At 36.7% G+C, this 16723-nt stretch overlaps 1 protein-coding gene across 5 annotated transcripts in view; it reads right to left on the bottom strand.

Annotated features, from left to right (window-relative positions):
• ZCCHC7 (zinc finger CCHC-type containing 7) overlaps nucleotides 1-13687 on the bottom strand; it is a 210187-nt gene extending 196500 nt beyond the window's left edge. For 2 of the 5 annotated variants that reach the window (XR_001458985.3, XM_006204088.4), the window contains exons 1-2: nucleotides 13426-13530; nucleotides 8078-8708 (exon numbers count right to left, since the gene is read on the bottom strand). Coding sequence is in view for 4 of the 5 variants with exons in the window: in XM_006204088.4 (XP_006204150.1) it covers nucleotides 8078-8687 (610 nt within the window). In the remaining variant the exon portion in view is untranslated. The other 3 variants (XM_072959743.1, XM_006204089.4, XM_015238986.3) reach the window with 3 other exon arrangements.
• Between the last annotated feature and the right edge of the window lie 3036 nt (nucleotides 13688-16723).

Raw genomic sequence — 16723 nt, 5'->3', positions numbered from 1 at the left:
AAAAGCAGGCATGAACAAGAAAACAGGTAGAAAACATTGGAACAAAATGAACAAGAAATCTTCCAACAGCATTATGAACATACACAGAACATAAATACCTTTCTCATTTAGGTTGAGGTGGCTTCTAAAAGGACATGTTATTAAAACATTTAATCATACCTAGTCACATACTAAACCATTAATTAAACATTAATGGTACCATACAGTCTTAGGGTTTCCAGCTTTTATTTTTCCTCTTTGCATTTAACCTTAACTTTAAATCCTATCCATTCTTCAAGACTCGGTTCAAAGGGCTACTTCTCAATTCTGTTGCGTACTTTGCCTATCCACAGTAATCTTTTTTAAAAAGTCTATTACATTCATCTGAAAATGATTATGTACTGTGCCGGGGCATCTCTTATATTTGTAGAAACGTATTTAACGCTAGTTTCACAGTGAACTTGCCATACTGTCATGCATTTTAAGGTTTTTAAAGGCAGGGACTACATAGCAATTCTCAGATCCCATCACCTTAGTGGTATAGTGACATGTACACTGCTAGCATCCAATAAGTAATTATTGGATTAATTTTAAGACTTCAGATTTAGGTTTTAGCTAGTAGATCACAAAATGTCACCAAATCAAATAAAATTTATTGAAATAAAGTGCCATACAAGAGACATGTTGTTCAAAAACAACTTGGGTTCACAAAAACACTTGAAAACTTTTTTGAAAAGCAAGTGGAAGCTATGTGCCCATGCTTGTCACAGTAATAGTAAATTTCTCTTACTTGTCAAAATTCTTCCCAACTATATTAATTTAGTCTATCCATTGTCTCATTTTAGCTTATAAACTTAATGAAATAAAATGTATCATTTTACCAATAAAGGAATTAAGTTACCCAAAGTCACAGCATCAACTGTGGAGCTATTAACAGACCTAGTAGCCACCACTGATTGAGAACCTACGTCCGTTACCTCATTTTAGAAGTAAACTTTAAACTGAGAACTGAGAGAGGGATGATAAGGCATTAGCCAGGCAAGGTAGAAACTGATCCAGGCATATGTAAAGACCCAGATCAAATAAAATATGATATATTTGAAAAACTGAAATTCAAATAGGCAACTCACTCTACTCCAATTTTAATTAGTTATCAAGTCTTGGTTGAGTGCCTAATAAATACCAGGGATTCAGCAATTGCCTCTAGGTGAGTTTTTCATCCTCTGAAATTATATCCAAAACTTTATATGTATATTTTTTAGGGCTGAAAGCGACTTGACAGAAAAAACAGTTAAAAGACTTACTGTGCTAAATCATTAAAAGCCATAATTTTACTTCAATTTCAAAAGCTGTGATTTTATTTCACTAAAGCCATAATTTCACTTCAGCCTCTTTTGGTACTATATAAAGAGCACTACTCTATACACGAAGGGTGAACTTCAATTAAATTCACCCAAAATTTGCGAGGTATCCACTATGTGCCAAATGCTGACAAACTAAAAGAACAATGTGCCAAACTGTACATACCGAGGGAGTTCTACATTAATGTAAAATTCTACACCATATACTAGGAACTAATAAGGTTTCTTCAACTTTCAAAAATGTTATACTCTTCATTCTTCAAAAGGTAATTTCTTTTAAAATCTGAAACTGTAATTTTTTGCTAAATCTAAATCTTTCAAAATTACTAAATGAGAACAAAACAAGACCAGGAATACATATAAAGCATGATTCTGAAATTGGACTGAGACTATTATACATTTGTTTAAAATACATTTTTAAACTGTAACAAGTATACTATTCATCAACTACATAAAATTACTATTCATTCACTTTCAAAAAGTATTTGTTACATGCCTAATGTGTCCAGCTCAGATTAGTGTAGAAGACACAAAAATAGTCCACAGTCCTAGAAATGAGAAATGTCTTTACATACGACTATGGACTGATCTCCGGTATACACTGTTAACAAAAAAAAAAAAAAAAAAAGGGCAGAGCAAAGTGTAGATAATATGCTACTGTTTGTTTCAAGAGGGTGGGTGAATATGAAGTTATATACATATTTGCTTTATTTTTTTTAATGTAAGGACAAACCATCAATTTCCTCTTAACAGTTACCCCTAAGAGGAAGAATGGGAACAAGATGAAGACTGGACAGAAAATAGACTTCTGAATATATTTTACCTTGTCTTGTTGATTTGAAATCTTATAAACATTTTACATAATTATGAAACAAACTGAATTTCAAAAGGTAATACTGAAAAATAACATATGAAAAGCAAAATGAAACAAATGAACCTATCTATGCATCTAGTTGACAGCATAGTCACAGGAAGAGAAACCTGCATTTAATCAAGCTTCTATATCTACCAATTCACAGGAAACAAAAGAACAGTGGAGTATATTAAATATCACAAAATGCAGAGTCAGGAAATTCTAGAGGAGAAACAACCCAGTTAGTATAACAATTAAATTACAAGGAAAAGAAGCAGGGAGGGTATAGCTCAAGTGGTAGAGTGTATGCTTAGCATGCAAGAGGTCCTGGGTTCAATCCCTGGTACCTCCCCTAAAAAAACAAAAACGTAAACCTAATTACCTCCCCAACAAAAGAAAAAAGAAAAAAAAATTATAAGAAAAAGAGAGAAAACACACAAGGAGATAAAAGAAGAACCTATAGATTAAAGGACACTTATCACCCAATTACAATAAATGGTTCTTATTCAAATAAACTGTAAGGAAAAAAAATTAATTAAACAGGGAAATCTGAAGACTAACTGATTATTTAATGATAAAAGAATTACTTGTAATTTGTTTAGGTATGATAATGTTTCTTAAAAATAATCTTTATCTTTCAGAAATACATATTGAAATATACAATGTTATGTATATGTATACAAATGAATGAATGAAATGATGTCTGTGATTTGCTTCAAAATAATACAAGGGCATGAAGTTATAGATAAGAAAAGATTGGTCTTAAGTTGACAATCATTGAAGCTAGTTTATGGGACACTGAGTCCACTAAGATTCTGTTTTTGTATACTTTAAAATTTCCATAATAAAAAATTAACGAAGAGTTAACGATTACTCCTAGAGCCAATAATATTCCTTCCCTGTGCAGGAAAATAAGTTGCTGATTATTCCTGTATAATTCCTACAGAACTTATTATCTCTCCCCATCATTTGGCTATCTTATACAATAGTTCTCCCCAAACCTGAGACCCCCTTCACAAATTAAAAAACATGCTGATTTCCTTTGGTGCATCTTTTCTTCAACCAAGAGATCTACTTTTCTAGTATCTGAGAATTGCAAGTCACTCCTACTGGGGAATAAATGAAAGAAAGTAAAGGGTGAGAACTTTAAAAGGAAGACAAATGATAGAGCAGGCATAAAGAAGTCTCAGGAAAGAGTGAAGAAAAGTGAAGGAATGATGACTAGACCCTAGAAATAAACTCCTACCCACCTCAGTAGAGAGAGCTGAGAGCCACATGTAACAGGCACTGAAGGCCTATGCTTTGGTGTGAATGTACTACAAGCAAAGCCCTCATCATAGAGCTGTGTGTACTGAGGAAGGCTTGGGTGAGCACACTACCTAACTGCTGCATCCCCAAGGCTTCAACGGATCCTAAGGAAGCTAATCAACAACTTCAAATTAGAAAATCAGAAAAGTACTGAACATTTAGAGAAAGAACAGAAAGGGGAAAAAATGCCTCCCAGTTGTACATTATCTGCCTGATTGTGTATTCTAATTGTGTATTAAAGCAAAACATTTATATATCTCACCAGAACTAAAGTAATGAGAAAGATGCTCACGTTTCCACAGAACAAGAGTGGTGCTGCACTCATTACTACAAATTTAACAACAGTAAATGGAAAATATGGATGCACTCATATAGTCCTTCATACTTTCATGTACTACCTCAAATTCACTAATCCCATTTTTTATTAAGTGTTAAGTTTTCAACCGTATCTATTCCCAAGATTTTGAGAGACTTAACTCCCATGGTTAAGAGGAGGCTTCCATAAATTACTTGAGCTTCTTATTATATTTCGTCTCTTCAATGAAACACTAAGCCACTTAAGGCTAAAACTATGTCTTTTACTACTTTAAATCCCTTCTATGTATTCTGCATGGAGTAGATGCTAACTAAATGTTTGGTCATTTAACATTTAACAAAAAACAAAGTAATATACACAGCAAAGAATTACTCTAAATATTATAATAAGGCTTCTGAGGAAAAGACCTGCCTTCAACAGGTTGCTAATCACTTCTATCGTATTGATATTTCAAATATGCCACAGTTGGAGGGGTTTGGAAAGGAAGAGGAACAGTACACAAAATCATTATTGTTGCTGTTTAACAATCATCATCATTTCAAAAGTATGCCAGAATTTCCACAAACTTCCACTATGTGAAAATATCTTCTCTCTAAAGACTATTATACAAACTGAGCCAGATCTACCCCCAGACCTATTTATGAATAGGATAATAACGATTAGAAAGTAACAACACACTCAAATAGGCATCGATACTGAATATATTGCTTATTAACTGGAAGGAAATAGGATTATGGCATTGGCAGGTCAAGGAAACAAAATAGGGGATATATATTTAAATATTTGCAAGTTTGTAAGAGTCAAGCAAGTTAATTTGCAGAATTGCACAATTTGTTCAATTTGACTAGAACAAAAAACAGTAGGGAAAAATTTCCATATGGATAGTGGGAACATACACTGAATGTCTGGAATCAAGAATTACTTGGAATTACTTAGGTCTTGAATCAAATATTTTTACCAACATTGCAGGAAAAAAGTGATACAAATTTATACATTACAGACACATGAAACTCAAAAGAAATATATACCTATAAGAATGAACTAGTTTCTAAAAACTTAAATGGATGAAAACATATAAGGAAAATCTGATGCAAAAAAAGCCATTCCAAAAAAACATAAGCCAACAGAAGCAACAACTATAAAAAACAAATACTAGAAAAAAAGCTAAGAAATAACAAAGAGCATACTAGTAAATCAAACTGAAATGTGTAACATGATAAGTCATATAAAAACCACTGCAGTTAGTTGGAACCCTCGTACATTACTGGTGGGGTGGGGTATAATGTGCAACCACTGTGGAAAAGTTTGGCAATTCCTCAAAAACTGAAATATAGAAATGCCAGAATCCCATTCCTAGTTTATACCCAAAAGAATACCCAAAACAAGATTCAAATAAATACTTGTACATAAATATTCACAGCAGTACTATTCACAAGAGCCAAAAGGTAGAAAGAACACAAATGTCCATCAACAGATGAATGGATAAACAAAATGTATATACAGACAATGGAGTATTATTCAGCCTTAAAAAGGAATGAAGTACTGACACATGCTACAATATGCATAAGCCTCAAAACATTATACTAACTGAAAGAAGCCAGACACAAAAGGTCACATACTGAATGATTCTATTTACATGAAATATCTAGAATAGGTAAACCCTAAGAGACAGAAAGCAGATTTGTGGTTGTCAGGGTCTGGGGCAGGAGGGAATAAGGAGTAACTGTTCAATGGGTACAAGGTTACCTTGGGATGTGGTGAAAATGTTTTGGGGTTTTCCTTGGTTGTGATGAAAATGTTCTGGAACTAGAGGAGTTAATAGTTCTATAACATTGTGAATATCTTAAATGTCACCAAATTGAACCTTCAAAATGGTTAATCTTATGTTAATTTCACCTCAATAAAAATAAAAATACCATAAACACAAATATCCCACCCCCAACCCAAATGCAGTTCAAGAATAGCCATATTTCTTATTGTGTTTATACTGTAAAATACTAAAATTGTTTTCCAGAGACTTCTCTACATACCTGATTACCAGCTTCCTTTTCTTCATTCCTAGAAGACATACCTAAGTCCATCAGTCCCTTACCTCTAGAATTCTCAATTCCATATGGCTCAGCTACCTTTTATCCGATTCTCACCAGCCCTCTTCAATCCCTTTCATTTATTTTGCCCTGAGAAACCCTAGTTCTATTGTGAGCCACCATCCAGTTAACCTGCTCCTCTTTCTGTGGAAAGATAAGCTTTCTTTTAAATTCATCAAGTTTTTCAGTATGTAAATTTGAAATGACAATGAGATACCCAAATGGAAATATTCAGCACAGCGGACATGGAGAACTTAAATTCAAGAAAAGTGGTTGATCATTATGAACACGTTAGTATTTGATAAAACTAGGTGTCACGTTAAGGGAAGGCAATTTAGAGAAAGAATAGGCTAACTGCTTGTTTTGACCTTCTGTAATATTTTGCAAAACCCTGGATCATTTGGTTTCTGTCATCTTGCCCCAGGTATTACTGGGAAAAGTTATAAAATCCTTCAAAGTGAGTTCATTACAAGTTCATACTGTTTCCATTTTGATTGAATGCTACTTCTAAGCAATCTTTTTATTCTCTTATTGTTAACTCATTAGTGTAATGATTTCAGCCTACTCCTGAGGAGCTGTAGAATCAACCCGATGTGTAGCCAGAGGGATGCATTAATTATATAAGGACATATGTGGGAGACAGGCCTTATATTTTTCAAATGTGCAGACAATGCTGTGGTTAATAAAATACAAAGTCACACATGAAGAGTACTGGTTAGTTTTTTGCTAATATGTATTTTTTCAATTAACAAATACTAAAAATATAACCTTAGTCACCTGGTGAGTCTACAAATTGTTCTAAAGTTAAAGAGGTTGTCATCTTCAAAATATTGGGAACCACACCTAAGACTACTCCTTGTAGCACCTAAGCTTCTGAGTACCCCCTGCCCACTTCCAGACCCACTTCCACTTTCATTTTCCCAAGAAAATCAAACACATCCTCACAAATTCCCTCATCCGCCTCAATCCACCTGAATTTATTCTTTCTTCTCTACCTCTATAAATATTTGGTAATTTAGCAATTAAATGCCTCCTTCCTTCTAAGACTAACTCAGACACATATACCTGATCCCATCTCTTACTTACCTCCCCCACCCCAATCCATCAAATGGGTTTAATCTTGCCTTCAAAAGGTTTTCCCCTTCTACTTAAAAACATTATCAAATCTCTCTTATTCTGACAAAAACTTTACTTGATTCTGCTCTATTTTCTAGCTACTATTCTATCTATTTTCTTCCTTTTGCTGTCAGATCCTCAGACCTGGCTTATCACAGCCTGAGCCAGACATCAGTTTTGTAAATAAGATTCTGCTGAAATAGCCATCCCATTTCTTCAGTATCATGGCTGCTTTCCTACAACAAGGGCAGTTAAGTAGTTAGGAGATCCTATGGCCTCGAAACCTAAAAATATTTCATCTGGCTCCTTAAAAAAAAACTTTGTCAACCTCTGGGGCTCCAAAGCATTATCTATATTCAACACCACCAATTCCTCTGAGGACAGGTGGGGACAGTTAAACATTTGGGAGCACCAGTAAAGTACCATAAGGGCATTTCAAGACCACCAATTTTACAACAATGTACAGGGAAGATATAAAAGAAAACCATCTAAGATAAACCATTTGCATTCTTTCCTGCAGTCTACTGTACACTTACAGCTTTTCATAGTTTCCTACCTCACAAACTATGAAGTTTCTAAAAATCTTAATACTAATTCCGTATCTTCTGTGTACCAGGCATTCTGCGTGCTTGCTATCTGGCTAACTCCTAGTAAGCAAATCAATTAGGAAGAGGCAGAACCAACAGTGTTGGCAACCGAGAGCACAGGGCCAATGTCAGAGGTGGATGGAGTACTCACCTGTGGTACCAAGCAGAGAGAGAGGGGAACTAAGATTTCAGGTCCAGAAATGGCTCTAGCCAAACAGAGGAAGCAGTTATGAATTTGCTTACAGCAGAAGCAGAGTGTCTTTGATATTGTGACATACTCTTTCTGATGTTCAGACAGACCACCATTAAAGTAGCCATTGGTAAAAGAGTCTCATGAGAAACAAGCCAAAAAACAAGACCAAAAGGTGAGGAATTAAATGGAGCAGACCCTATTGGTCTTTTGTCTCCAAAAAGCAGTCTTCCTTATTAAAGATGATACTACTTTTCAAAATGGCCAATATGATACTAACCTTCATTAACAGACTTTTCACATCCCACAAGATTGAGAAGGATATCATCATCTTTATCATCAACTTCACATCCCAGCAACATCCAGCTTTCAACGTTTTCGCTTTCTGAAATGGTACTCTCCTCCTCTTCACTTGAACTGACCTCTATAATCATGACCTCTTGGATTGTACCTGATCGCTCTCCAGGTTTAGTCTTCTCGATATCCCTCTTGCACTTCTTATCTGCCATTTCATTAGAATGAAGAGAAGCAGAAGGACCTTGGGTCTTTTCTTTTGTGTGAACTCTAAAATTCTTTCTTTTACATTTGTAAATACTATCTTCATCAGACAGTGTGATGACGTCTGACCCATCTGATAGCTGGATGACCTCACTATCTGAAAGGATAATTAAGCTCTTCTGATTTGGCTTACTACTGAATGATTCAGAATTCCCGGAGTTCTTTTCTTCATGTTCTTCCTCCCTGATGACATTATCAAGATCTTGGGCATAATGAACTTGGCTGTAGAGCTGAAATTCCACCTCACTATCAACACTCAGTTCACTAGATGATTCTTCACGATAAAGGTCATCTTCATATGCTTCTATAGTCTCATAACCACCAAACATCATGGAAAGTCAGTAATCTTGATGCTGTAAAAGAGAAAGTGATAAAAAGAATATATTTTAACAGCTCAGATCATGCCTGTTTAGTGCATAATGATGTCACCTCTTAATTTCTATGAAGGCCATCACTTTTCTCAATGATACATTAAAATACCTTTTTCTCTCAAAGTAGTACCACTTCTCAAGGATTTCTAAATTGTTATGAACTACTCTAATAATGCCCACCCCTCCCACATGACAATTACTACCAACAAGTTGAGTTATAGTTATTAATGGAAATGTCATATTTCACAAGTATGTTGGAAAGGAAAAACAGGGTGAGATCCCCTGTTTCAGACACCTAACACTTCTCCAAAGTGTTAAAAATCACAAAAATACTTTAAGTCATTTGCACTACTGTTCCATCCATTCTTCATCTTTTCCCTGGTTCTGTATCTCACCTTTTTAGGTATACATTCGCAGACAGGAATTTTACTTCAACTATGATGAAATCCATAAAAGGACACAATTATCATATTTACTGTTTGGATGTAGTTTTTTTATTCTCATTTAAAAAAATTAATCTCATGGCCTTCTGATCCTTGACCAAAAGAATACATAAAAATACCTGATAAACCTAGCTACTTCTCTACTAGCTATAAAGATGTGTATGAAATACAAACTAATCACCTAAAATTGAGGTAAAACTCGCTTTCGGCGCACTTCACTTTCTTACTATGAGCATATTAAATCCCACTCATCCTTCAACTCAGTTTAAATGTCACTTCCTCATGGAAGCTTTCCTTGACCCACCATACTAAACTGTCAACCCTATATAGTTTCCACAGCACTTTATACATTTCATAACATTCACATTTCTAATTACTAATGGAATGTAAATCTCCCACAAACACAGATCACATACCCTCGGAGGGCAGGAACTATATGCACTTTGTTAAACAATGGATCCCCAAAGCCAAGCAGAGTAAACTGTTTTGCAGGATCTCTACAAATGTCTGTTGAATTAATGAATGAATAAATGAACAATTTCATCAAGCATTTGTTCTTCAGTTCTAATAAATCTAATATGTGCCTAAAATATGGAAGTTATGATGAGATGAATTTTGTAGTTGTCTCCAACTACTCTGAATAGTCTCATATCATCAACCAAATATCTACACAGGTGTTTCAATTAAGTACTGATGGAATATTGATCAAGATAAGAACTCTGGGGGAAAAAAAACTTATTTTTGTTAAAAAAAAAATCTGGAACAGTCTAGAGGACAATAACAATGACAATTTATTCTCTCCACTCTACTTTTAGCTATACAGATATAATTTAGAAAGGCTAATTGTTTTCTTAGTTTACCAATTCTCTGCCCAAAATGTCCAGGTACTTTTGATGACAGAAGCTACTGTCTCCAAGAATCAAATGAACAGGAACCAAAAAATGTACTACACTCATGCTGGAATTTCTTGTTTTACAGAAATAAAGAAACCAACTTTTGCTGTACACCTTAAACTTATACAGTGTTATACATCAATTATATCTCAGTTAAGCTGGTTGGGGAAAAGATGATTAAGTTCTGAGTTAACAATGTACTGTATACTTGAGATCTGCTGAGAAGATAAATCTTAAATAATCTAACAACAACAAAAAAAGATAAATATGTGAGGGGACGGATGTGTTAACTAACCTTAATACAGCAACCATTTCACAAAATATACATATTTTAAATCACGTTGTACACCTTAAGCTTACACAGTGTTATTTATCAATATATCTCAATAAAGGTGGGGGGGGGAAAGCCCCAACATTTAGTGTCTTTTTTTCTTTCTAAAATGTATAAGATATCTATTCCCTTTTTGTAAATGTCCTTCAGGTTGCTATGCTGTTGTTGTCATACAAGTTGAATGTGGCTGTCTGAATAATAATGCTCATAGCATTTATCAGTTTATATTGAAATGTTAGCCTCAGAAGAATTCAAATAAAAGATGAATCCTTTCCTTTTTATTTAATAGGTAAATTAATTCTAAAAGAAGTCAAAGGAATTATGCTTCCTTCAAAATCCTCACTGGATCCATCCTGAGGATCCAGTGCGGACTTAAGATAAAACATAATTCCAGTGCAGCACAGAAAAAATTAAAGAGCTAAATTACAGAGTTACAAATTTGTACTACTTTTGGAGCCATCCCAAAGGAAAGGGATTAAGAATAGAGCCATAGGCACACCTGTGAATATATGCCAAAAATAAACTACAGAAATAAAATAAAAACTGACTTCCTTGGGCCTAAGGGTTTATCTCTTTCCCTGAAATGTAGAAAAATGAATTTAACAATTTAGCCCCTATGGCCTTTAAGAGGATTTTGTACCTTCTGTACTTGAAAATTGTGCTCAGCATAACCTGCTCTTCTATTTATGTAGCTTATGTATGCCAGAGTTAAGGTTTGCCTGAGGCTGTTTTGGTTTATGTTACTACTTTAATTATATTCAAGTGCATTTAATTTACTTTTTAATGTACACTAAGAGGATGAATATGAAAAAAGTATATACAAATGTGTATATATATATGTATGTCTTGATTCAGAAGGATTTCTCAGCTTTTTGATCATTGTACACAATTCTCAAGCATACTTAGCTAAGTAACATAAAGCCCCTACAGAAGTCACAAAATTTTAAATCTGGAAGAGACCTTTCAGATTATCTCATAAAACCTTCTCAATTTATATATAAGGAAACTGAGGTACAAAGAGATAAGGAGGTCTATCCAAAATTATTTAGCTGGTTAGGAACATAGTTAAAACTGATACATATTTCACTGACTACTCAGACAAGTATTCACTAAGATTTTTAAAAAATTAATAATTTCAAATAAAGATTTTTTTAAAACCTCCCTTCAAAGATATATTTGCGTTGGTTGTAACACCTAAATTTACCTCACAAATATCCATTTTACTTCCCAGTGGAATATAAAAACTGTGAAAGGTACTTTAGTTGGAAAGAAAAGCATAACATTTGAATTCGTCAGTCTACATCCAAGAGCCTTCCAAAGACTCTTTGGTACCCAAAGACTATAGCAATCCCATGACCAAAAAAGATGGCTCTTACATAGGAACTTAAAATATCAGTTTGGGACTAAAACTTATCTGAAGAATTTAAATGGCTTAACAAACATAAAACTGCTATAGAGAATAACTGTAAAGGCTCTCACCATTCAAAAGTGGGAGCAATATTCATTCACTGTTCTTAAACTAGACAGCTTAAGGCTTATTTAAGCTTCCAGATTTTACTATACAATCTTTAAAACCAATACTTCTGCTCAGTCTATCAACTGATCATTCCGGACGTTTTGCTCTTATTTGTCTTCAATGACTTTAAGCCTAGATGTTTCTTCTTGATGAGATGGTTATTCATCTCAAGGAGATTTAAATCAAATTCACAGCTTGATTTTAAGCCACGTTTTCATTAAAACGTGATTAATAGTTTAATTTCAACGAAAAATTACTCATAGTGAGTTATCCTGACAGTAACAGATTTGAAACACTGTTGTCTCTAGTGTTAAAATTTCTGTCCACTCTTCAAATGTGACTTTCACTTTGAAGTAAATCTATGATAGCGAATCCAAATGTGTGAAACAATGGTCAACATAGAAAGAGGAAGACAGAATACAAGTTGTTGATGGGAGAAAATTGTGTTAAATTTATTCAGACAAGTCCAGTTGTTCTTGATGTAAAGTCTTTTTATGATAACTAATCCTATTGCAAAACACTTTCTTCATCTTTCCCTCAGACCTTTTTCATTTTGCTACACAGTATCTTATCCTTGTAACTATTTTACAACCCTCACTTCCACTTCTTCCTCAGTTCATTCCCCACCCTCAGATTCTCATGAAAACTGCGGCAGTGAACTGTCCCCTAAGCACAATACCTGTCTAAAATATACATATAGCCTAAGTATTCAAAACACAAAGTCAAGAGTTTTGGGAGGGACCTGAAAGTCATTAAATTGGACGCTCATTTTATACATAAGAGAAATGGGCTCTGAGATACTTGTTTAGCCACTGGGTCTAAAAGATCTCCTAGTTCAACCCTGTAATGTGAAATTAAGGTAAATTCAGCCTGAAGAGATTTCTACAATCACCAGCGCGAGTCGGTGGTGGAGCCGCGTCTAGAACTCGGCCCTACTGACTCTCACCCAGTCAATTCACTATATCCGCAGCTCTTAAAGTTGAAGTTAACAGCCGGCTCTCATGAGGTGAGGGATAACACAGTCCAAGTCTCCCTGTTTTACATGCGGGAAGGGGCTCATGTCCCGAAATTTTTCTGGTCCCACAGCTGCAGCTATTGCTTGTGACAGCTGAGGCTGAAGCTAGCCCAGGACTGTTCCGTCCTCAAAGGCAGAGCTCCCTTTGCGTTTAGCGGACTGACCGGCTTCCCTAAAAGACAAGGGAATCTTAGGGACGGGGGGAGGTAAAATAGGAAGAAACGGCACCCCCATAGAGGCCATGGGCGCCCAGACCTTTCTGAACCACCACCTCAGGCCTTGGAAGAGCAGGCAGAAGCGGACACCCCAGCGAGTCAGCCGAGTCGCGTGCGGCGGAACTCGACTTGAGAGGCCACCAGCCGAGCCCCACTACAAGTGAGGAACGGGGGACGCGGAGGCCGGCGAAGGGACACGCGCTAGTTCCACAGCCCAGAGGGCGAGGCGGAGGGAAGGCAGGGGTATCCCGGCCGCGGACGGCTCGGGTCCATCACACATACTCACTGCCGCGGCTGCGACCAGGAAGCACCAACCAGGAACCAAAACGCGTAAAGGGACGGGGAGGGGCGAGGACAAATGAGGTAAGGAAAGCGCGTCCGCGCGGACCCGGGAGGAGGGAAGGCACTTCCGGGGAAAACACAACTCCCGGGAGTCGTCTTCCGTCCCCGCCCACCCGCCGGACCTTCCAAGCGCATGCGTATTAACTGTTAACCCTTTCCCTTCCCTGCTGATAATCTTTTGGTTCACCTTTCTTGCTTTGCTCTTTCACCTCCACAGCTTCTTTCAGAGAACCTAGGGCACACCATATTTGAATGACTTGCACGGTAGAGATGCTACTTATCGAGCGAAACCGGGGACGGCTAACACCTTTCTGTGCCCGCGAAAAAAAACTACATTTCCCACGATGCTCCAGAGTGGCTCCTAGGCCGGGCTCCGCCTCCTTGCTTGACCTCTGGGGACACTCCCCATGTGCCACGTGGCACGGGAGCAGAGCCGTGACCCCGGTAGGGGACGAGGGCCGGTAGGGCAGGCGATTTGGCTGACAGACTCCGGGAACCGCAGCAAGGCAGAAGCCTCTTTGAGAGCGCCTGGCTTCTAGATCCTTCTCTCTTGAGCTGGGTGACCTTAGGCAGGTCTCTTCCACTTCTAGGTTGAAGTTGAACTTAGTTTACTGGGGCGCTTCCGGCTCTTTTTTTCCTAGAACACAAGGCAACAGATTTAACTCTTTGTGAACCTTGAAGAGCTGCACTGTTGCTAAAGGTCGAAGTCAATACTGGTCTCTCGGAAGCCCCCAGAGGCAACAGATTGTGTTGGGAGACTCTCGCTTTTGTTCTTCTTCTTACACCTTGTTTTGATAGTTGGTAGTAATAAACCCAACTGTACAACTTTACAAATAAGGAAGTACTTTACCACTTCATCAGCCCTTGGCAATAGTCTTGAAAGATAAGCTTGACATTATTTTTGCCAATGTTCAATTAACGTCTGTTAAGAGCCAGGCAGTACTAGCATTTGCAAATATAGTGTTAAATTTTTGAAGTCCCTGGTCTCATAGAGCTACAGTCTACCTGGGAAAGCAGAATACAGATACCTTGCTTATAGTCTAAGAGTTTGACCAAGGGAAAATAAGTAGAAATTTTAGTTAACATTATGGTAAGTGCCAAGAAGGAGGACAGGATACAATGAAAAGGTAAAATTGGAGGACCCATTATGCAGAGGAGGAAACAATAAGAAAAATGAGCCACAGAGATTATTAGATTGTTAGGTAATGTGTACTGTGTAGAACAAGTATTATCTTTTTTAAAGTTGTTTAATTATGTATTTGGTGGCACTCACAAAAATTCCCCTGGGTGAGTGACTCGTCCTTACCCTTCCATTGCAGAGGGAGGAGCAACTTCCTTCCTTTTATTCTAGTTTATTAGTAGTATCTGGAACCTCTGAAAATTAATCGTTTTGAACTTTTACCAGTTGCCTTTTCCATTACTGTTCATTCACTGAAAGCCTGCTATGTAACAGCCCCTTGCTGGCCACTTCAGATATCTTGTCTCACATATAATGTAAGGGAGTATTAGCCCATTTTACCAGTGTGGAAACTGCAGCTTGGTGAGGCCATGTAACTTAATCTAAGTCACAAAACTGGGATTCAAACTCAAGCCTAATCTGAGTCCTAGACCCATGTTCTTTTCTACACCAAAGCTGTCTTTCAAAACTAAATTCCATGAGGGTGGAGACTATGATGACCTGCTCCTTTCTCACCCAGCACTTAACCCAAGGCAGAGTATATAGCAGGATCACAGAGAACCATTGTGGAATGAGTGGATTTAGCATGGGCTGTTTGCTAAATGAAGGCCTGGATGCAGTATGAACAGTGTTGTGGAACACTGGAGGAGGGAGCACCTGGCTGCTTAGAGGAAGTAGAGAAGCCTCCTGCAGAGGAGGAGACTAAGTAAGTGGTCCAATCCAGGATTCTGACAGTAAAGAACACCAACAGACAACTCACCAAAGAAATCCCAAAGGCTATGAACTATAAGAGGTGCTCAATGTCACTGATAATCAGAAAAATGTGAATAACTTCATATACTGTGGATGGGGATACAAACTGGAAAAGCCTTGTAGGGAGCTAATTGACAGGATCCATCAAAATTGTAAGTGAGCTGTGTTCTTAAAAGTATGTGGAAAGATTGTGATAGGAAAAAAAGGAAATGGTATAAATATTCACCAATAGAACAAGGATACATCTATACTATTATAAAAAAAAACTATGCTGCTTTTAAAAGAATGAGATGAATATATACTGACATAGAAATATCTCCAAGACATACACTTAAGTAGGAAAAAAAGGCAAATTGCAGAGCAATAGGTGTATTCTGTACTCATTTTTGTTATAGTTTTAAAGGACCTATGTGTGACTGTATATAGATATATGTGTGTATATAAATGCATAGAGAAAATGCTGGATGGATGCCAATCAATAATAGTGGTTACTGACTTCTGTGGAAGGGAGTGGGAGTAGAGGGGGATAAAGAGGGACTTTCACTCAAAAAAAAAACAAACTGAGGTGTGATCCATTGGGAAGAACACTACAGAACTTCTGTGGTACTCCTACTATAAGCACATAACCTAAATATAATCATGAGGAAACTATGAGACAAAAATAAGTTGAGGGGCATTCTACAAAATAACTGACTTGAACGCTTCAAAAACATCAGTGTTAATAAAACACAAAGAAAGACTGAGGAACTGTTCTGCACTAAAGCAGAGTAAAGAGACATGATACATGATAAATTCAGTGCATGCTCTAGGATTTTCTGTAGGCATAAAGAATATTATTGGGTCAACTGGCAAATGCAAATGAATCTGGATTTGATTGCAGTGCTGTATAGATGTTATTCTCTTGATTTTTAAATTTATATTATGGTTGTATAAGAGAATGTCCTTTTTTTCGGCTATACACTGAAGAACTTGCAGTAACAGGGCATCATGTCTGAAAGTGATTCTCAAGTGGTTCAGAAAAAAATTGTGTTGGGGACAAAGGGGAGGGAGAGAGAAAGGAGAATAATAACACAAACATGGTAAAAAGTTAACATTTGGGGAATCTGGGTAAAAGGTATTTGAGAATTCTTTCTATTAATTATGCATTTTTCTCTAAGTCTGAAATTACATCAAAATATAAAATTAAAAGGAAAGCTGAAAAGAATGAATAAGAGTTTGCCAGATAGAGAAGACAGGGGAATCTTCTGTCAAAGAAACAAGATAAGCGAAGGAAACTGACAAGTGTGAGCCTTGTATTGAGAAACAATCAAGT

This window comes from Vicugna pacos, chromosome 4 (genome assembly GCF_048564905.1).
Source record: "Vicugna pacos chromosome 4, VicPac4, whole genome shotgun sequence".
Classification (NCBI taxonomy): domain Eukaryota; kingdom Metazoa; phylum Chordata; class Mammalia; order Artiodactyla; family Camelidae; genus Vicugna; species Vicugna pacos.
This window is presented reverse-complemented; position numbering and strand designations above follow the sequence as displayed.